Source organism: Ambystoma mexicanum, chromosome 7p, assembly GCF_040938575.1.
Source record: "Ambystoma mexicanum isolate Mex_15411 chromosome 7p, UKY_AmexF1_1, whole genome shotgun sequence".
In the NCBI taxonomy this organism is placed as follows: Eukaryota; Metazoa; Chordata; class Amphibia; order Caudata; family Ambystomatidae; genus Ambystoma; species Ambystoma mexicanum.
Window position 1 is genome coordinate 610,992,297 of NC_090939.1, and position 22,739 is coordinate 611,015,035.

Below are 22,739 nucleotides of genomic sequence, written 5' to 3' on the forward strand. Positions count from 1 at the left end.
TTCACTTATAAGTGCAGTGCAAACATTCAGTACTGTTTCTGACAGTGGATTTTTCAACAGTTTGCTAGATTGGCTTCTTCACGTTTTGAAGAAAATTACTTGGATAATTCTGTTCCTGGCATCACTGAACCACTCCCATAAATATCATACTACTACCTTTTAGCAAATTCCACACATACATGCACTGTTTAGAGCTTAGATCATATGGCCTGCAATTTAAATCTTTGTTTACAGCCAGACACAATAGTTACCTATATCCTACGCGTATGGGACAGAAAATGAACACATTTATTCATGCTTTTGCAGAATGCCATTTATACGTGGTGCAGTGTTTGGGGGAAGATAAAGATGTGAATTCGGAGTCCAGGTCTTCCAGGTCTTTAATATAGCTTTATAGACCTGCAGGGAGGGCCGTACCGGGGGCTATAGGCCCTGAAGACCGAGTTAATTGCTTGAGCGAAGGTATGAGGGACCATAACGCCCGGTACAGCCCGAGCTGTAGGTCTATGAAGTGATTAGAACACCCTCAGTAGTTCATTAAATTTAGAAAAAAATACATGACTAATAAATGCTGCAGAAGTAATTTTTTATTGGAAAAAGGGTTAGAGGATGGAAAGAGTAGTACTGTCAAGAATAACATCTATTTTAAAATTTAAGTGTGTGGGGTCACAGAAAATAAGTAACTGCAGGTGTGACTCGTTTTTTTTCTTCTTTTCAGGCATGCAAATGTAGGGCCAAAGTAATTACAAATGAGTTTAAATGAACCATAAATACTACTCTTCTAGAACATTTATCAGGTGGGTGTTGGTATGATGCAAAACTGTGTGATACTCACTTTTGTACATGTGTTTCTTTCATTGAGGCATTGTAGTCCAACAGAACACTCATTTGTTTCCTTGAGGGCCACGTTATGGCATGGTTGCACATTAGACGGACAAACATTTGTCAAAGGGCGCCAGGACAAGTTTGGCATGTTGAGCTATCTTCAGAAAGGGGTGCATTCAGGCACATGAGATAGTGGTGCACCAGGGTACATCAAGAACAGGGTATGCCTGACCCCTCAGGAGAAGCACTGTTCTATCGCTCCATCAGCCTCCACCAGCTTGCCCCTGTCGGAACCCTCACATTCTCAGCCCTTTGGAACCGAGGTGTTCATCGCCAGCCATTTGCTAGATATACACCAGAACATCATAACACGCGACTGAGCATTTGGTAGTATTGCGCTATATATAGAAATGAACGTGTTACCAGTGCGGAATGAAATACGGGGGCATTGGGAAGGCGGCGACTGAAAAGAAAGCATTTTTTCTGCTTACTTTCGTGCGGAGGCTGGGCCACGTCTTGCACGCTTGCACGGAAACACGATCATTAACTGTTTCAGTTCTGGAATGAGACACAGACAAATCAGAAGGAACGCCTGCAATGTACTTGCAGGCAGCAAGTGTGTTTTCTGGGCTACAATTGCCGGCAGCAGCGAAGGTAAGCGCGTTCAATTACTTTCTGGGCTTTATTCAATCTGCGGGCTAAACCAGTTTGTATAGCCCGCAGATTGACCAATCACATCACTGAAAACACCACTATGGTGTTTTTATGCTAGTTGATTTTGAAATTTCCAAACTGCCCTATGCACTTCGGTTCTCGTATTTCTTGAATATTTTCAAGAGCTGGCACATCACACTATAATTATTGTTCACTTAAAACTATCTGCAGTGGAGGTGCCCCCTAGTTTTGCAAACTGCATAGCAGCACTCAAGAGCTAAATGTTTAAGAAGTCCTAAAGTGCTATCCAATAAACTCTGAAGTACTACTGCTTGGTGCCAACCCTCGGAGCAATCGCCATGTGCTCCGTCTTTCACAATCTCTATCTGCAACCTTCTAAAACCGAGATGAATTTCTGTTTTATTAGCTCTGCTTTTTAATTTGTTGAGCAGATTAACGCAATAAAAGTTGGATATTTCTGTTTGAAATCAGCTAAGCGGTTGTTCCAATATTCTTCCTTTTCTGATAAACCTCAGATTGTCACAGCCATGGTCCAGTCTAGGCTAAGTTACTTTGATCAGGCTGTATGTAGGGTGTCGAGAAGAACTTTTGAAAAAGTGGTAGAGACTAAAAAATATTTATACTCTAACATTGTGTCAGAGACAGTGACTTACAAATAGGCTGCCCTGGGTAGCAGATTACAGTGGAGCTGCTGGATGCCTGGAGGGTGCCAAGTACTCGCTGTCTATCAGTGTGAGGCAGCGTTCTCCAAGAGATAAAGAATTGAGAGGCTCATATATGTAGGCAGGGGTGGTAGAAAGACGGGACTAGGTAGAGCGGGTCAGGCAGCTAGAGTGGGCACTGGCGGTATCCTTGAAGTTCTGCAAGATTGAGAGCTCAGTGCCAGAAAGTGAACTGGAAAGTGAACTGGTAAGAAAGCAGTAGGGCTGAAAAACCGTCCTGCAGTCTCAGGTTCCAGAAACAGAAATATTAACTACATATGCAGAACAAAGGCTGAAATTAAGTAGCCATTTAAATAGAACAAAAGGATGAATTGGGTGCAAGTGATGAGCCAATTGGAGAGAGGCACTGTGGACCAAGGAGCTAGCAACATAGGAGGAACGCCACAGCAGGAGGATAGTGCAGCAATCACGCAAACCTGATTAAATGTTGTTGGAAGAAACCTAAATCCGCTGTGATGGAGCCACAAGAGTAGATGCATTGCAAAAGACTAAATGGGGAGCAGATGCAGCTAGGAGTTAAGTTAATGGACTGGTACTACACCCTTCAAGACTGCAGAGGCTGAAAAGGCTCTGTGGCCTTGCTGATGGTTTGAATTAGCCAAAGGCAGTTGGAAGCATCAAGAACCTAGCAATGGCAATTCAGGAGACTGATTGGATTTCCCTGACATGCTGACAAAAAACCCTTGTTACATAAACACATCTCTCAAGTGCTCCCTTCTCTGCATTGGTTGGCATTTGGAAAAAATATACTTCCAAGTTGGGTTGTGTATAGCTCATAATGCATTTCATCATAATGGATCAACAATTTTTCATTGAAATTGGTTCTATACATTTCAACAACATAACTGCATCCATCCTATCCACATTAGAAAAAAGGCAATACTACTTGACCTTCATAGGATCCAAGACTAATTGACTTTAGAAAGTCTTTATGAATAGCTGTCCATCTGTTGTATAATTGTATGCCTCAATGTAACCTTAAGAGACATTCTTTTTTTTTATTATTAATTCATTTGTTTTACCACATCAAATGTGTGCACAAATATAACATTCTTTTTCTTTGGTTCAGAGAAAATGCTGCTCAGGATGGCACTGGACCAACAAGCACAATACAACATGCCAACTTTCAGAGGACCTGCTGTGCGAAGGCACCTGTAAGTTATTGATATTTAAGTAAGAACATGTTCTGAATCTTTCTTACTATTTTGACATATATTAACATGTTCCCCACTTTACTGAACACAAATCCTTCTTAATTAAAGTTAACTGGAGTAAAAATCAGTCATTGGGCCTCATTATGAGTTTGCCAGTTACCCGCCTGCAATACTGGTAGGTTACCAACCAACTTGCGTTACCGGAGCCCGATATCCCGGTGTTAACAGGATATTATGGGTGCCGACAATGGCGGTAAGTTCCCATCCCATGGAATCCCATAGGACTCCATGTGACGAGAACTATTGAATCACTGGCACTATTGTTAATGGTGCCAGTGATTGTCATTTATTTGCCGGTAGGAGCCAGAACTCCCGGCAGGTCAGGCCTTCCAGTAGTTCACTGCCCCTACCTGCAGACTCGGAGCGAGCCGGTCCAGTAGAAATCCCACAGCCGGTAGTTCCAGCATTTTTACCGGACCAGCTCACCCGTAGTGAGGCCCATTATCTCCACCCCTTTCAGTTTCATATGGTGTTCCCACCCAAAGGTTCCATATTTCTCCTAATACTCTTTAAATGGAGTGCCACAAACCTCTGAACGTATGGTTATGCCAATATGTATATGTTCTCTTAAGCTAGTAGGTTTTAGACCACCCACCACTGCCTTCGCCTCTTGGTGTTTTGAGATCTGCAAGAGATGCTTGCCGTGTTTAGTTATTACGGGCAGGGGGAAAGTTATCGCTATCTTTGTTGTTGTGTTGGTGCATGGAGTTCAGAAGAACAATTGTTTTGTGTGCTGGGGTATGTTTTGGGTGATATTGTGTCGAGGGCAAGCTGTCATGAATTCCTGACGCTGGTCCGTGTGGGCCAGATGGAAACATTAAGTCATATTTCGAATATTGCGCCCTCTAAGATGGCGCCTGCAACAGACTATAGGCTCGTGTATGTGCTCATTCCATCACAGTGTCACGTAATGTCCCTCAGAAACCTCAATCACGCAGAAGCCGGGCTCACTGTTACAAAGTACATAAGCCGCTCATGGAAGGACTTCTGTGTCTCAACACTAAGGTACTTTGCTCCTTAGCTCAGCACTTCCTTCCTCACTACTTGCAGTCCTGTTTCATTGTTCTTTTGTTCTCCTTACTTCCTTGCTCCAAGCCGCTGCTTCTGGTTTCCTTGTTTTACGATCCCTATATAACCTTACACTCCCTCTCCCTTGTGCTGTTCTCCTTGTTAATTTTGGCTGGTGTGAGGGGCGGAGTAAGACGACAAACAGTTTGACCTGGTCCACAATACTTTTATTTAAATAATAAAGGGGGTGGGAAAAACTCCTCATTAGCACTAACTCGGAATGGTTTCTCTGCCTCAACAAAACTTGCTAAAGTGACAGTCGTCAGGATGTCAAAATTAAAGTTCACAGTCTTGTGTCAAAACCTAATCTGACCCTCACACTTAAACAGCCTTTCTAGTTTCCCACAGATCACAACTAATTTCAAGGTTCAAAGCCATTCAGAAATGCCAAGGGGACAATCGTCATCCCTGGTCTTTCCTGTGTACAGCAACAAAGAATATTACCCACATAATACTTTCCCGTCTTTGGCAGTGTGGTTTTCTTTACTGCCACAAAGTGTTAGTTTACCTACATAATACTTTCCCAGAATCACTGGGACGAGGAAGAATGGTGATTTATGATCGGGACTCTCTGGTGTTTAGTCAAACTATCTATTCTTTTCAATGTATTGGATTCAACCATCCAATATCCATTTATTTATTTCCCCTGCATTCTGTTTTGGTACCTCTGTTCGTTGTGGTACTGCTGGTGTGGGAATAAATGAGCGTGTGCTGTGTTTTTGGTTTTAAAGGCCCCATTTCCCTTCTCCCAACTGTACCTTTTTACCTCAGCGCTGCAGCCTGGCTCATCTTTCAGCTGGTTGTGGTGGCAAGCTATTCTAGTAGGACACGGCTGATCTTTCTCTCTCACTGGGACGCTGCTGTCTTTCTCTCTTCAGTGTGGTGCTGCTGATTCCGGAAATAGAACCCCACTTACCCCCCCACTCCCCTCCACATCCAACCTGGGCTCCCTTCCTCAGCTGTAGGACGAGTAACAAATCACTGTGTAACCTGCCGTATGTGGTCAACGATGCTTATTTAGCCCGCTCCCCTCGCTTCAGCTGTCGGTTAGCTGGGCTAGAGCTTCTGTTTCACTGCATCTCTGGTCACAGATCCCTGCAGCCGCCCTACCTAAATGGCTCTGTTTATACACCAATGCGCTAAGTGGAAGTCCATGCTACATGTGATTACAGGGTTCAATCTAAAGGTTCTGCGCTGGGAAGGACTCCGGTCAACCAAAGCTGATGTACCGGCAGACTCGGTTTTATCTCCCATTCCCTGGTGACCCTGTTATGCAGACTTCCCGCCATCGAGCTGCGCAGCTCTGGGGTTCACGATTGTTCACTGCCTTCCTTGCGTCATTGGTGTCTCTAGCTGCCCTCGCTCTTCACATGCAGGCAGTCTCTGATGTGTGGTTAAAAGCCGGAGGCGGCACCACTCTTCCCACCTGTCATGATCTCTGCTTCCAAAAGGTCAGGGTTTTCCCAACTCCCTTGGAAGCAGATTCATAACCCAGGTTCCGAGTGCCAACCAGTCCCAATTGGGACCTTTTGGACCCAGTCCTGGCGCCAGTGGCACCAGGCTCATAAATATGCCCAGTCCCAGCACTGGAAGCGCCGGGCTCATAATGCTTGGGTGGACTTACCTGCAGCAGACCATGCTGCTTACTTGCCTGCCAGTTGAGCCTCTGATCCTCTTCTGTTTGGAACTACTTTTCCTGTTGGGTGGGGCAGGAGCCACTCCCTAGGTTCAGAACACTGGAACTCTTCTGGAAAGCAGGAACTCTTTTCTTACCTAGGCGTGGCTGTGGAAGGAGACACCTAAGCACTACAGGAGGCTATTTAAACCACACCCGATGGATGAATCTTGCTTTGCATTATTCTGCATCCTCTGCAGCAGAACGCTCATCGTGTCTTCTGCATCTGATCCTGGGCCTAAGGAAAAAGGCTTCCCATCCTGAATCCAGTCTTCAGCAACACCTATAAAGACAAGAAAGAACAGGTTAGCATTACGGTCTTCAGTGACAGCTCTTCACTTACCTGGGCCATCGTCTTTCACCAACGCCTCGCGCTGCATTCTGAAAGACAAAGGCTTACCTACTCTTCGTGCGCTCCGGAGGTCTTCACACTGCATTCCGGCATCTGAAAGACAAAAGCTTACCAACTCTTTGCACGCTCCGGAGGCCTTCGGCGCTGCATCCCGCATCTGAAAGACAAAACAAGGTGCGTTTAAAGACATTGGGGAACTTTAATACTCACGTGCCATTACTCCTTTCCACATCTAACCCAGTGGGTATTCCGGCACCCTGCAGCCGCTCCGAACTTGTACCTGCAAAATAAAAAGACAGTAAGAGCGCATCGTGAAGCAGGCAACAAGCGCTTACTTACGTGCTTCCAGGCGCTTCTATTCATCACACGGGCTCCATCTTAAACTCACTTCAGCCCGTCATCCACCATCGCCGGAACCCTGCAAAACAAGAGACATCATTACTAAAGACTTTAAAGACATTAGAATTACTCGAAACTTACCGTTCGTGCAGTAAACGACGGACAGCAGTCCTCTGAAGTCAAGAGGCCTGCTCCCCTTATCCAGTGAAGAAACTGGTTACAGCACCCTGCCCCGAGGCAGATGGAGAGCACGGCGTTCACTTACCTAAAGTGAGAGTGTTAACCTTCGGGGTTCTACAGGAGAAGAGAAAGGGAAGAAGAGAGAGACATTCAATAACCCAGTTCATTAATCCCATATTTTCTATCTGCAGACATCTTACCCTTCGAGTCAAACATACAGTGCACAGAGGTCCAGCCCAAAGAGCCAGCCGTGTGTTACACATCACCTTTGAAGATACGGTATACGCCCAGTCAAGACCGGCGCCTCTACGGGAATCAGGTGAGCGTTACAGAATGCAAAGCCTACCACAAAACTCCCGTCCAGGCGCTATGGAAACCTCGGATACCGACCAACTAGCCCAGTTACTTGGGGAACTAAGGGCAGAAGTGCATGCAGCCCGTCAGGAAACGAACGCTCTAAGAAGGGAACTGATTATTTCCAAGGAGCGAACAGATGATCTCGCTAGACAATTGCTACAGTCGCAAGCCGGACAGACCCCGTTACCCGCATCTGGGGGAAATCTTCCTTCTACATCCTCTATGAATCCAGTGCAGATCAACCTACCTGGGAATGTACCTCTGGCTCCGCCTGAACGATTTTCTGGTGACCCAAAGAGGTTTGCAGTATTTATCAATCAGTGGCGGTTGCATTTCTTATGCCGGCCAGCAGCCTTTCCAACTGATCAAGCTAAAGTAGCTTTCGTGCTTTCGTACCTTAGTGGCAATGCGGCAGACTGGTCGATCCCTCTAGTAAATCAAGATGATCCGGTCCTCCATGATTTTCAAGCTTTTCAGCTCAGTATGGAAAAACTGTTCGCAAGACATTCACAGGGGCAGGCCTTGGACAATGAGCTTCTTTCGTTGCGACAAGGTAATCAAGACCTTTTGGCTTATATTGCGTCTTTCAACAGACTCATAGTGGAAACTCAATGGCCTGAGGACAAAAGGATTACGCTGTTTTATAGAGGTCTACGTGGAGAGCTCAAAGATGTGTTAGCCCAAGTAGTGAATCCCCCACAAGATTGTTCGGACTATATAGACTTAGTCGTTCAAATAGATCAAAGACTGCAGAACAGGAAGGCCGATCGTTCCAAGTTTGATGCTCGAGTATTTTCCAAACCGCCAACTCCTTCCAAAGGAGTAGACTCCGGGGAACCCATGCAAATAGGGGGTCTGAAAGGTCCTCTAACACAAAAGGAGCGGGAAAGGAGAAAACAGTTGCAATTATGCCTCTATTGCGGAAACTCAGGGCACTTTCTTCGAGACTGTCCGGTGAAACCTGATAAGAAGGCAGTAGGAGCTGCAGTTACCAAAGTTACAAACTCTGAGCAGGGAAACGACCTCGCCCGACAAGAATAGAGGTCCTCTTGCCGAGCGTGAAAACCAGTTCCGTGACCTCGCATTTCGTGATACCTATGGTCCTCATTAGCCCTGATAATCCGGATCGATTACATGCAATTGAAGCTTACGTCGACAGCGGTGCCATCGGCAATTATGTGGATCATGAAATGGTTTTGAGGATGAATCTAACTCTTTGTCCCAAGGCTGTAAAGGACGTCATTACGGAGATAGCCTCCGGGCCAGTAATGCATACCACTCAAGAAGTGACGCTAATAAGTCAAGATGGACACCATGAGAAGATTGTATTCGATGTGATCAAGGCCCCTCAGTTTCAGATTATTCTAGGAATACCTTGGTTAGAGAAACACAATCCTCTGATCGATTGGCGAGCAAGAACGGTCCAGTTTCCAGAATGGGTCTCTACTTGTCACCCTCCACCTGGTGTTGCACTGGCAGCAATTTCTTCAGAGACTCCCCAGTTACCTCCCGAATACCTACAATACCAAGATGTTTTCCGGAAGGATCAGGCTAACTCTCTACCTCCTCATAGGTCTTACGACTGCCAGATAGACCTGATACCTGGATCTACTCCTCCTTGTAGTAGAATTTATGCCCTCACCGAGCCTGAGAACCTTCACCTTCGACAATACCTGGATCAATACCTGGCAAATGGGTTTATTCGTCCTTCCAAGTCCCCTGCTTCTTCAGCTTTGTTCTTCGTTCCAAAAAAGGAAGGAGACCTTAGAACTTGTATAGATTATCGCTCCCTTGAACCAGATCACCGTTAAGAATAGATATCCGTTACCTTTGATCCCTGAACTCCTGGACCAAGTCAGAAAAGCATGCATATATACAAAGCTGGATCTTAGAGGAGCTTACCACTTGGTACGAGTAAAAGAGGGCGATGAATGGAAGACGGCCTTCCGCACCAAGTATGGGCTATTTGAATATCAGGTCATGCCCTTCGGACTTTGCAATGCCCCGGCCGCCTTTCAATATTTTATGAACGATGTCCTCAGAGAGCTCATAGATGTGTGTGTTGTTGTTTACATTGACGACATCCTCGTTTATTCTTCATCGGAATCTGAACATCGGAAACACGTGAAAATGGTCCTCGAAAGATTGCGTCAACACAAACTTTTCGCTAAGTTGGAAAAATGTGTTTTCAACGTGACTGAAGTTGAATTCTTGGGATTCATATTATCACCTGGCGGAGTGCGTATGGATTCAAAGAAGGTCGATGCAGTTCTCAAATGGCCATCACCATCCTCCGTAAAAGGTGTGCAAAGCATGTTAGGCTTCGCTAACTTTTACCGCAGGTTTATCCCCGAATTCTCTCGAATAGTCCAGCCCATCACTGCCTTGTTAAAGAAAAACAAACGTTTTGAATGGTCTACCGAGGCGGAACAAGCTTTCCAGGATTTGAAGACTAAATTTATCTCTGCACCAATCTTAAAACACCCTCGCCCCGAACTCCCCTACATCGTGGAAACTGATGCTTCAAGCCTTGCCATGGGGGCAGTTCTATCACAAAAGGACCCGGTAACCAATCAGTTGCATCCCGTGGCATTTTGGTCCCGCAAATTCTCGCCTCCTGAAATCAATTACACGATTACTGACAAGGAACCTCTGGCTATCAAGTCTGCCTTTAAGGCTTGGCGGCATTATCTGCTGGGGGCCCGACACACCGTTACTGTGATTACGGATCACCAAAACCTGCAATATTTGAAAACCGCAAAAGCCCAATCCTCTAGACAACTCCGTTGGGCATTATTCTTTGCCGAGTTTGACTTCATAATTACCTATCGACCTGGTACAAAAAACGGTAAAGCTGATGCCCTTTCTCGGATGGGAGTGGAAGAACACTTGATCAACCCTAAACCTGTACCAATCATTCCCGAACAAAGAATTCTGGGTGCAATCGCCACACAATCCATAGAGGAAGTTAAGGATAAAGCCAGGCAACTTGTAACTCCAGCAGACATACAGAATTGGCATCTGCAAGGAAAGGACTTTGCAGTAAAGGACAACTTATTGTATTTCCAAGAACGATTATACCTACCCAGCACAGATTTACAGAAAGAAGTAATCTCTTGTTATCACGATTCTTTAATGGAAGGACATCCCGGTATAGCCAAGACCTCAGAAAAGATCAAGCGCTACTTCTGGTGGCCGTCTTGGAAAAAAGATATCAGAGACTTTATAATGTCCTGTGGAGTATGCGCCCAAAACAAGAGTCAAAAGGAAAGACCAGCAGGCCTCTTACGCCCTATTGACATCCCACCTCGCCCTTGGCATACGCTTTCTATGGACTTCATCACCGATCTACCTCCATGCTCCGGATACAATACGATTCTAGTAATCGTGGACTTATTCTCCAAGATGGCGCATTTCATTCCGCTCAAAGGCTTGCCAACAGCAGCAACTCTGGCCCGAGAATTTCTCGAAAACATCGTCCGACTGCACGGTTTTCCTTCGGTTCTAATTTCGGATCGAGGTAGTCAATTTATTTCTCATTTTTGGCGAAGTTGCTGTCGATCGGCTCAAATTGATGTGAGACTATCGACCAGTCACCACCCTCAGACCGACGGACAAACCGAGAGGACCAATCAAACTCTGGAACAGTATTTACGCTGCATGCTGCAACAAACTGAAAAAACTTGGAAAGACATCCTTTGGATAGCCGAATATGCCTACAATAACTCTGTCCATTCGGGAACTGGGAAAACCCCGTTTTTTCTTTTGTACGGCAGTCACCCTCGAACCTCGGAGTTGGATCCCCTCCAAGATCGTGAAACACCAGCAGTAGACTACCTGCATTCTACAATCACCCAAGCCTTTAAGGAAGCTGTTTCTCACCTTCAAAGGGCTAAAGAACAATACAAGAAAGGAGCAGATCAACATCGGAAGGAAGCCCCTCAATATCGAGTAGGGGATCAAGTCTGGTTATCCACCAAATATCTACCTCTAAAAGGGCTACGCACATTCAACCCAAGATACCTTGGTCCCTATTCCATCACTACCATAGTAAACCCAGTAGCGGTCAAGTTGGACTTGCCCCCGCACATGAAGATACATCTGGTCTTCCACGTCTCTATTAAAACCCGTGCAACCTCAAACCCGACTAACTAAATCTCCAAAACCTATCTTAGTTGATGGGGAACTCGAGTTTGAAGTCAAAAGCATTCTGGACTCCAAGATCTCCAAATCTAAACTATTTTACCTAATTGACTGGAAAGGCTACGGCCCCCAAGAGAGATCCTGGGAACCTGCTGAATATGTCCACGCTCCTCGCCTAATCAAAAGATTTCACCGAACATTTCCTGACAAGCCAAAACCCCCAAAGAAGCCCGGTTTGGGAGGGGCCTTGAGGGGGGGTACTGTCATGATCTCTGCTTCCAAAAGGTCAGGGTTTTCCCAACTCCCTTGGAAGCAGATTCATAACCCAGGTTCCGAGTGCCAACCAGTCCCAATTGGGACCTTTTGGACCCAGTCCTGGCGCCAGTGGCACCAGGCTCATAAATATGCCCAGTCCCAGCGCTGGAAGCGCCGGGCTCATAATGCTTGGGTGGACTTACCTGCAGCAGACCATGCTGCTTACTTGCCTGCCAGTTGAGCCTCTGATCCTCTTCTGTTTGGAACTACTTTTCCTGTTGGGTGGGGCAGGAGCCACTCCCTAGGTTCAGAACACTGGAACTCGTCTGGAAAGCAGGAACTCTTTTCTTACCTAGGCGTGGCTGTGGAAGGAGACACCTAAGCACTACAGGAGGCTATTTAAACCACACCCGATGGATGAATCTTGCTTTGCATTATTCTGCATCCTCTGCAGCAGAACGCTCATCGTGTCTTCTGCATCTGATCCTGGGCCTAAGGAAAAAGGCTTACCATCCTGAATCCAGTCTTCAGCAACACCTATAAAGACGAGAAAGAACAGGTTAGCATTACGGTCTTCAGTGACAGCTCTTCACTTACCTGGGCCATCGGCTTTTACCAACGCCTCGCGCTGCATTCTGAAAGACAAAGGCTTACCTACTCTTCGTGCGCTCCGGAGGTCTTCACACTGCATTCCGGCATCTGAGACACAAAAGCTTACCAACTCTTCGCACGCTCCGGAGGCCTTCGTCGCTGCATCCCGCATCTGAAAGACAAAACAAGGTGCGTTTAAAGACATTGGGGAACTTTAATACTCACGTGCCATTACTCCTTTCCACATCTAACCCAGTGGGTATTCCGGCACCCTGCAGCCGCTCCGAACTTGTACCTGCAAAATAAAAAGACAGAGCGCATCGTGAAGCAGGCAACAAGCGCTTACTTACGTGCTTCCAGGCGCTTCTATTCATCACACGGGCTCCATCTTCAACTCACTTCAGCCCGTCATCCACCATCGCCGGAACCCTGCAAAACAAGAGACATCATTACTAAAGACTTTAAAGACATTAGAATTACTCGAAACTTACTGTTCGTGCAGTAAACGACGGACAGCAGTCCTCTGAAGTCAAGAGGCCTGCTCCCCTTATCCAGTGAAGAAACTGGTTACAGCACCCTGCCCCGAGGCAGATGGAGAGCACGGCGTTAACTTACCTAAGGTGAGAGCGTTAACCTTCGGGGTTCTACAGGAGAAGAGAAAGGGAAGAAGAGAGAGACATTCAATAACCCAGTTCATTAATCCCATATTTTCTATCTGCAGACATCTTACCCTTCGAGTCAAACATACAGTGCACAGAGGTCCAGCCCAAAGAGCCAGCCGTGTGTTACACATCACTTTTGAAGATACGGTATACGCCCAGTCAAGACCGGCGCCTCTACGGGAATCAGGTGAGCATTACACCACCCCTGGTTTCCAACCCTAGTAAAGCTTTTGCAATTGACTTGGAAGTTAGTCTTCAATGGGATGGCCTCAGGATACCTGGTGGCATGGTCGACCAGCACCAGGATAAACCTATTGCCTGAGGATGTTTGGGGGTCAAGGGGACCAACAATGTCGATCCCTATCCTCTCAAATTGTACCCCCACCACTGGGAGTGGTACCAATGGAGCTTTGATTGATGTGCCACTTTTTCCTAGATAACTGGCATGTGGCACAACTCCTGCAGTGACTTTCTACTTGCACCCCCATCTTGGGCCAGTAGAAGTGCATGGATAACCTTTGCTTGGTTCTCTTGATACCAAGGTGACCAGCAAGGGACACTTCATGCGCCAACTGCAAGAGGAAGGGTCATACAGCAAGGGGAACCACCAACCTGCTATGGTCTCCTTCTGTAGACTCTGTGGGCTCACTTTAGAGGAGTCCACCTCCCCAACAAATCCTGTGCTTCCCAGGAGGTTCACCGTCAAGCTGGGAGCAGGCATGTCTCTTTAGGCCTTCCTGAGATGGGCACTCAAGTTGGCCCTTACTGAACTCCATCCTGTTCGAACCACCTTTCACTAGAAAACATTGTAGTTTAGGATGGTCATTCGGATCAAAGACTTCCTCGTCACATTCAGGTGTTTCACTACCTACCTCCACCTCAGTGGTAGGTGAGTTTGGGTGAATATTTTCTTTCCATCTTTTGTCTTTCTTGACTCCTTTAGCCTTGGGTTTCCCCTTTGGCTTGTGCCTGGCACTGGACTTGGCCAGTGCAGCCCTTGTTTGTGACCTTGTGCATGGTCTCTCTGCTGTGTCTCCCACAAGCCCTAAAGCTCTTAGATCATTCCCCAGCAAGAAATCTTTCTGAGACATCTCTCTGAATGTCATCCTGACCACTGTACCATTTTATAGTAAAATTTACAGGCATAACTGGGATCTTGAGAGGTGGGCCATCAGCCAATTTAGTGGGAAACGGAGGAGCTCTGGCAAAGGTAGAATCTACTAAAGTTCTGCTGCATCCACTATCCCCAAGGGCAGGAGTATCTACTCCATTGGTCAGCACACTGTCTTTAAAATAGTGCTTGGTATTATCAGGAATCCTAGCATAAGCCCCTGAGACTTTAGGGTCCCAGGAATCCAGGGAAACTAAAACTCCCTCGGAATGTATCCCACTGGGGAAGGAGTCTGAGGAGAGAGAAGCCCCTGTAATCTCTTCTTCCTCATAGGAGGAGAAGGCCAGATTAGCAGAGTGGACCCCCAAACATCTGGGGTTCCTCTTCACATGGTCACTTGCTTCAGAAGCCACATAAGATCCACTTGGTCTTGGGGCATAGGGAGGCGTACTGTAACCAGAGTTCTGATTTGGAGGAGAACCTCCACTAACCTGTGTGTTCTCTCGTGACTTACCCTTACATTTCTTTGTGACTCTTTTGGGAGGAAGATTTCAGACCCATCACCCTCTTTCTCTTTGGACTTTTTCCCCTCCTCCTGCTTACCAGGATGAGTCTTGTCCTTATGGGACACTCTATGTGAAACCCACACATCTGCTGCTGAATCTGCCAAATGCTGCTTAAGCTCAGGGGAACAAGATGCAAAGATATGTTCAAGCATGACCAGACATATCATACCCTCAAAGGTGGAGACCTTCTAGCCGTCAACCCAGCCAGTCAAGTTCTTTAAAGAATAAGTCACATATGACACCCAAGTACTACCTTCTTTCTGAATCTTTTTAAGTACTGGGCAGGAGTCTTCCCAAACTTCAAAATGAGAGTTTGCTTCAACCTTGCAAAATCTACTCTTTCAGCCTTTGACATTTCCATAATAGCACTACAGCCAGAATGGGGTAGTCTGATGAGCAACCATGCAATCTTATCCACATTTACAACCTCTTGAACTTCACATGCATACTCCATTGCATTCAGCCAGTCCATAATGTAATTCTTCTCATCATACACTCTGAGTAGATCTTTAGGAAATCTTGGATGAGAGGAGGATCCAGATCCATGTCCAGATCCCTTGGACCCATTTGCAACCTAAAGCTTGGCCAGTTCCAACTGGTGGTCCCTGACCTTTTTGTTTTTCTGCCTGTTCTATCTTCAGCTTAGCCATGTGAAAGTCAAGCTCTTGTTTCTTGAATTCCAACATGGCCTCAGCATCTGAACTGCCAGAGGAAACTTGGGACAACACATCATCAATATCGTCCTGGGCACCATGGAGGAGGGCAGCGACAGAACTGTCAGTTCTGCCAGTGGAAGCAGCTCCACCTCCTTCTGCACTCTCTTGTCGTGATGGCATCAAGTTGCAACTCTTGGCAATGTTTGATCCTCTGGATCATTTCACCCTTTGTACCTTGAGCAGGTAAACCCCTCTCAGCACACATCTTCCTCGATGTTTCCAGACTAGAAGCGTTCAAGGTTATAAAGGTACTTGTTTCCATTTTATATTAGATAGGTCTATGGCCTTTACAGTTATCACTACTCGGTCACCATGTGTCCTAGATGGAAGTAATCTCAAGTGCCTTCACTAGTGTGCAACACTGGATACCCTCACTCCTATCCCACCGCTGGCACCAATTTGTTAAGATGGATTTCTGAACTCTGACCTGGTGGGTAGAGGTTCAGGAGGCCATCCTAGTTTCTTGGAACAGGGTAAGCTTCTGGACAAGCCAGACCAATCAAGGTAGCTTGGCGGTGGTCAAGACTAGGTCTCAGGAGGGATGAGGGTGACTGAAAGACCCAATGAGCACACAGAGTAAAGGACACTTACAAATCACTCCTAGTCAGGTGTACTTATAAAAAATACAAATACACTTATTCAAGGCCTTTGAAAATCAACACATAATAATCATCACAGTAATACTGATAAACCAACACAATGCTATCAAAATACATATGTACAAGACCAATGGGCCTAAAGGGTTAAATGCACAAAATGGGTCCACAACCTAGAAAGGGAAGGAAGCAGGTAGTGCAAAGAGTCTTTAGGCAGTTCGGCATCAATCACAGTCCTAACTGAAAGGCAGTCCAATCCCTAAGATGAGGGGAGCCTATTGCTCAAATGTACTTGCAATGCTGGCGCAGGCAGGTGGGCGAAAACTGGGCCTCTTCACGGGTCTCTAGCAGCTCAGGAAGGTGGGTGAGGTGATGCAGAATAAGTTCCCACTATTCGAGGAGGGTCTCCCCCCAACAGGGCAGAGCACGTTCCAAGAGTCTGGAATAGTTCGATATTTCAGACTATCTGGGAAAAGGAGAGTGGCCCTCAGGGGACACTCGTGCGTAAAAATGGATGGATGCGCTAAGGGCCACCTAGTACTCACTGCGAGCCAAACTTCGGCAGTCGAGTTCACTTCAGTTGCAGGTTCAAATGCGGCAATTCAGCGACGAAGATACAGCCTTGATTCACAAACAGGACAGCAGCGATTTCTCTGCTCCTGGTGGAGGGAATCAGGCCAGTTCCACTGTAGCAGACTTCAGGGGCAAGAGGGGCCCAGCAGCAGCGCACCTGCAAAGTTTTTCACCACGGCTGGGCGATACAGTAACCGCGTGTACTCCGGTTCGGGCTCTCTCTTTACTCCCGACCTGGGAACGCCAAGTGCACGTAATTCGCGAACCGTGAACACAGATTTTGCGAAGTACCAAGTTCCGAGGGGCTCCTCGAAACAACAGTGGGTGTCAGAGCAAAGGTCCTGCGTAAGCTGGTAAGCCCACTGGTTGGCGCAGGGACATTTCGAGAAGGCTTACTTGCAGGGATTGATGAAGGTGCCGCAAATAGTTAGTCCCACTATTCCATTGGCTCGAAGCGCCTTTGCAGACCTAGTTCGATCAGATGCAGAGGGGTCCAGCGGGACAACAGCGGGCTCAGAGTGCCAAACCTTCCAGTGGGTCACCAGCGGTTCCTCCACTCAACCTCTTAGTTTCAGGATATTTGGATCCTATCCTTCGTTCAGTGAGAACTCCTGAGATCAACATGGTATGGATGTTTGGAGCCTTCTCCTATCCAAAATCTCCTTCGCGCCAAAATGAAGAGGACCCAATGGGAGATCTGCTCACATACAGGCACACCCTACATGGACCAATCGCAGACCACGGTGGTCCCAGGCATTCACAGCACACCAGACTCTCTGGCACCCAGGATGTGTATTGGAACCAGAGAGTCCAGCCCACATCCTGGAAGCGCACACACAAGGCATGCAGAAGCCTGCGAAAGCTTTATGCTTCGCGGGAGAGTGCCTGTCCAAATAAGGACTGACCAGGGTCGACTGGACCTGGGGAAGGTGAAGGGGCAAGATTGCCAAAGGACAAGACAAAGAACCTCGTGGCATGACAATTTTGGAGCCAGGCCACCTTTGTCCCTAATGTTTGCATGAAAAGAAAAATAAGCTGCCACCAGCCCTGTCCAAGGCACATCCACACTTCTCCTAAAAGAAATCCTTTGAGAGTATCCAGGGGCTTTGGAAATGACCAAGAGACCCAAGTGCACTGCACTGTAAGGTACATTACATTGGATCGGATTCCCATACTTCGCTCCTAGACTCTGGAACGCACTACCATACTCTCTAAGAGCTGAAACCTCCCTCTCCGCCTTACGCAAAACCTTGAAAACCACACTCTCCAAGGAACCCTATGCTTGTTATGTCTCCCTCTCTCTGTCGTATCTTGTAATTTCCACTCTCCTCATGTCCTTCTACACTGTCTCTCACGTAACCTAATGTATTTGCCTTGTAACGTCCTGTAACCAAGTATGTATGCCTCTGTAACCAAGTTTGCTTCCCCATGTAACCAGCAAGCCTCAATGTAACCGCACCACGATACCTCCGGGCTGTTGTGCGCTCTATAAATATGAATGAATGAATGAATAAATAAATAAATGCATTGTGCACTTGCAACATGTTGCAGAAAAGTTGCAACATTGACAAGGAATAAGGGAAACAAAGTCTCCCAGTACTGACTGTCTTTAAGGGCATGTCAGTTTCCCCATAATCAAGTGAGCGAAAAGCCCAGTGGAGTGCAGCAGAAGGCTGTGCTTCACTGGTAAAGTCAGACTATGGTGTTTAAACAAAGCAAAAAGTTGGGGTTCACAACTGGAGGGAAAATGTCACATAAATGGGGAATCTTTCCTAATAGTCTGCCTCAATAGTTGCATCTCCTGTTGGTACGGTGTCCTGCAGGCTGCCTCTTCCACTGCAACTGAAACTCTGAGGGCCAACAACTCTAGCCTCAGGACTTCCCTGTGGGCCTAACCCTCTGCAACCAGGAATGCCTGCAGAGACCTCAGATCTATCCGTTGGCTCCTGCTGTTGGCCTCCATGTGCAGCCTGTGTGAGCGGCATGTGGACCGCAATGTCTTCAGCTGGTGCTCTACATTTTTGTTTCAGGTGGTATCATGGAATTGGCCACCCTATCCATGCCCTCAGCCAACATCTCACAGGCAGCACCCCGTTGGGCAATACACAACATCGACTGCTCCCACTCTGTCTCCCCAGCATGCACACGTCCACCATGTGTGCGTGGCCCACGCTTGCCTGACCCAAGGGAGCATGGCCCTTGCTGTGATGCCACTGTCTGTGGCTGCAGGACTGCATCCCTCCTTTGGACATCTGGCGCAGGACCAGAAACCAATAGTGTGGAGCGTGACCTTGCAGCCGTAACTACCACAGACGGACGTGACACCAGTGACTCGCCCTGTGAGGGCAACTGACCCCCTGCAGACTCACAGGCAACAACCGCTCCAACACTTGGTGCACTCACCTCCGACAGCATTGAGGATTGGACATCCGGTTCAGCACCAGAGCTACTGGATTCATAGGAGTCTGTGTTGAACCGAGACATTCCCCGGATGAACTGTAGCACCAGTGTATTCTCATTGGCTGCCACACCACATCCTCCACTGGTGGTCTGTACCGGCTCAGACTTCGGTTCCTCCTCTACCGCCTCCCGTACATCTAGTGCCTCATCACCTGCACAAGGACACATGAAGACATGAAGAATCATGTTAATTGCGTCGACAACCTACATCGCTATCACAATGCTGTCCTGCAACACATTGCTGTGCATGTTAACATGCCAGAAATCACATGCACACACTATGTACAAGAAGCTTTCAGATCATAGCATATGCAGACTTGCAACATCCCATTTTCCTGACCAGATACCCAGTGGACACATAAACATCAGATATGGTTCTCTGAAAGCAAATACTGGCCCATGTCACAGCAAACTATTGACAAATACATACTAAATGAGCATCATGATGTGACTATGTAACATGCTATTACATTACATGTGTACACGTCCGCACATAGTCACAGCCAAGTGCAAATCAATTATATGCCACACCAGTGTAGAACTGGCACAGGGAGTGCACACAATGTGGACATGGCCTGAGTGTGGTGTCCCAGGTGTTTGATGTTGAGCGACTAATTACATGCACTGCGAAATAGGTAGATGGGACAGTGACACATAAGAGGGACCGGGGCATGAAGCCATGGAGTGTGTGCGCTGAGTGTGGGAGGTTACCATGGATGAATCCTGACTATTTGACTACAGGTCAGTGCCATAGCTGCACTGGAGATGTGCACAGTGTAGAGAAATACAATGTCACTAATGGCACACTGTGAGGCCAGCTGGTAGTCTTCATGGAAGTTATCTGTAGCAGGGAACCACCTACATACATGTGTGGATGGAATTTCTACATGCACTGCATGATGTGTAACACATGCTTCAGACCAAATTATTTGTCTAGCAGAGCAGAGTCGCTGACATCACTGATACAACTAACCAGATGCCACATTGTCAATTCTCAATAATGCACTCGTCCGTCCACTCCCAATCGCACCTATGGTCGGATTTGCTTCTACGCACTTCTTTATCCTAAGTTACGCTCTGAGGGCCTTTTTTCTGATTTCACATGTTCACGCTAATTACGAACGCACAAAGTAACCGTCACTCTGTTTCCGGCTGCCCACGCAATGATATGATATGATATTTTATTTGTATCGTGCTCATACACAAGTGTTTCAATAGGCACGGAAGACCCACGCTCCTGGCTACAAGTCTTATTACCTGCCTCCTGCCCTGAGCTGCCTCCTAGCGAGCCATCTGCTGCTGCCTGCCCACTGTGTGTGCTTGCTGCCCAGCTGCCCTGCATTTTGAGTGCCTGCTGTCCAGCCATTGCCAGTGCTCCTGTCCTTGGCCCTGTGACCCCCTCAGTTGATTCACCAGACTCCCAACGTGCCATACCATCGCCACCGCTCCACAGCCCAGCCCCAGGACCACCCTGCCACCCACACCTGCCTCGGTGGTTGCTATGTCTCAACCAACATCTTCTGAGGTAAGTGGCAACCCCGTGGCAGCGGGCAGAGGGCTGTCCACTTCACTGCCAAGGAAGTTGACATCCTGGTAGAGCACGTTCTGGGGCATTATGATGCCCTCTTCAATGCACCGGCGCAATGCAGCAAGGAAGGACGTAAGCTGATCTGGGACTAGTTTGTGGATGCCATCAACGCAGGGAGAGTGGCATCCTGCACCTTCAAACCTGTGCACAAGCGCTGGGAAGACCTAAAATTCTTGGCCTACAACAAGGCCCTGCGCTTCCTCCAGGAGAGGGGCGCAGGTGCCGTATCAACACCACCAACATGCGGTTGCTGGAAATGGTCTACCTGGCGCTGCACACCCAGGTCAGCAAGTTGCTGCAATGTCTGGAGTCGTCAGGTGAGTGTCCATGTGTTGCTACCCTCCACAGTACATGTTCCTGTATGTTGTGATAGTCGGATTCAGGCATTTTTTGAGATAAGATTGTTGCTCACCTTGTTTTCTTGGTTCTTCTGCCAAATTCCTATGTAGATTCTACTTGCTAATGCCTTCTAGAGTATTGATCCAGTCCACTGCCCAGAGTTATTTCTTTACTTTCTCCGGGTTGGTTTGAAGTTCGTCCACCATGCTTCCCATCGATAGCACTAGGCTGCGACACTCTTCTCCCCATTTAGTCAATACAGTATTCTCTTTCCTCCCAGCTTCATTTTTAATCCAGGTTAGCATTGCAGAATCGTTGCACATGCATTTCCCATACAGACTAACTTATGTGATCCACTGACGCTGCTAGAACACTGTCTCTCCCCAAAACTGCTGCACCGCCCTTCTGGTCTGCTGGGCTCCTTGCGGACTGCGGGCAGGGTATTTTCCAAAGCGGCTCCTGACAGTCGCTGCACAGGGTGCACCACCGCGTGACTCGCGCTGCGTGGGGCGCCTCGCAGTCCTCCAGGCGCTGCGACAGAAGAGGTGTCTCTATGCCGAACGGTGTAGTGAACCATCCTCTGCTACCATTTTGTATAGCTATACCAGAGGACCGAGGTTCGTGCTACACAACCACGGTTCAGCAGAGTACACAGGGCCCAACAAAGCCTCCCCGGTAAATGACGTAAGACTCAACCAAGGGCAAGTTAGAACTGTCCTTTATTTTCCAAACAGACAGGGATCCTACAGGAAACAAGACATATCAGGCAATCACAGCTCCTGAGCCCATGTCAGGAGTTTTTGTTAGAATGTGTCGTCACAAGTTAGGGCTCTTCCCCAAACACCTAAGAGCTTACAATATTGTGTGGCTTTGGTGGTAGTGCCTATAGACTGCACCTATAGAGGTTAGCTGACTGATCCTTGCATGTCAGGTGGCTTTGCCTTCCCAAAAACAATCTATTACATTGTTGCAGGGTTGCAAGATTACCATTGGCCCTCGCCATTTGCCATCCACCCCTGGATTTGTGTTCCCCGATTGGCTGGAGCGGGTCTCCTCAGGCCTGCACACAGCTCTGTTCTCAGCACTCTGTGTACCTTCTCAAGGTGATGAGAAGGACTGTCCCCATTGTCCCCATTGTTGCCATTGGTATAACCACCTTGCCTTAGAGAGTGACTGCAGGTTGCAATGTTGTAAAACAACACATGTATCCAAACACATGTATCCGTTCTTGTCTGCTTTGCTGGGAACTGCTCCTTTTTTCACTGCACGTAAATGGCTATTGTTCGGCTTGGCCGCACCACGTAGCTTGGGACTGCAAAACTGAGCTTTTTGGTCTGCAATTAGTGAGGATTTATTCTGCTATTTTTGCAGTTGGCTCCCTGTCCCTGGAGCTAGGATGTTCTGCTCACCTCTGACCTTGGCTACGAGCACCAGTTCTGAGCAGCATGCTGTAAAATCTGTTTTCCTTCATCCCTTAGTATGAGGCCTGTGGCTTCATGTAACTCTATTATAGTTCTGCTATGATTTCTATATGTCTGTTGTATTATTTTTATTATGGGTTAGTGGCTGCAAGCTTGCTGTGAATCTCTTTTTGTAGCATTTCTGCCTGTTGCTAATGAAAAGGAAATGCTTCTGACAATATGTATATGTATCTGTCCTCTTTCGAATGGATTGTGTCCTCCAACGTATTCCTCATCTTTGACATGTTTCAGCTGCTTCGGAAAACATTTTC

The 22,739-nt window shown here is 47.3% G+C and overlaps 1 protein-coding gene across 5 annotated transcripts in view; it reads left to right on the forward strand.

Annotated features, from left to right (window-relative positions):
• Positions 1-22,739, forward strand: part of LOC138526199 (cohesin subunit SA-2-like) — a 2,217,157-nt gene that overhangs the window by 78,702 nt on the left and 2,115,716 nt on the right. For all 5 annotated transcript variants that reach the window (XR_011283519.1, XR_011283520.1, XR_011283521.1 and 2 more), the window contains exon 2: positions 3,292-3,376. Coding sequence is in view for 2 of the 5 variants with exons in the window: in XM_069636632.1 (XP_069492733.1) it covers positions 3,292-3,376 (85 nt within the window). In the remaining 3 variants the exon portion in view is untranslated. The remainder of the gene's footprint in view (positions 1-3,291; positions 3,377-22,739) is intronic.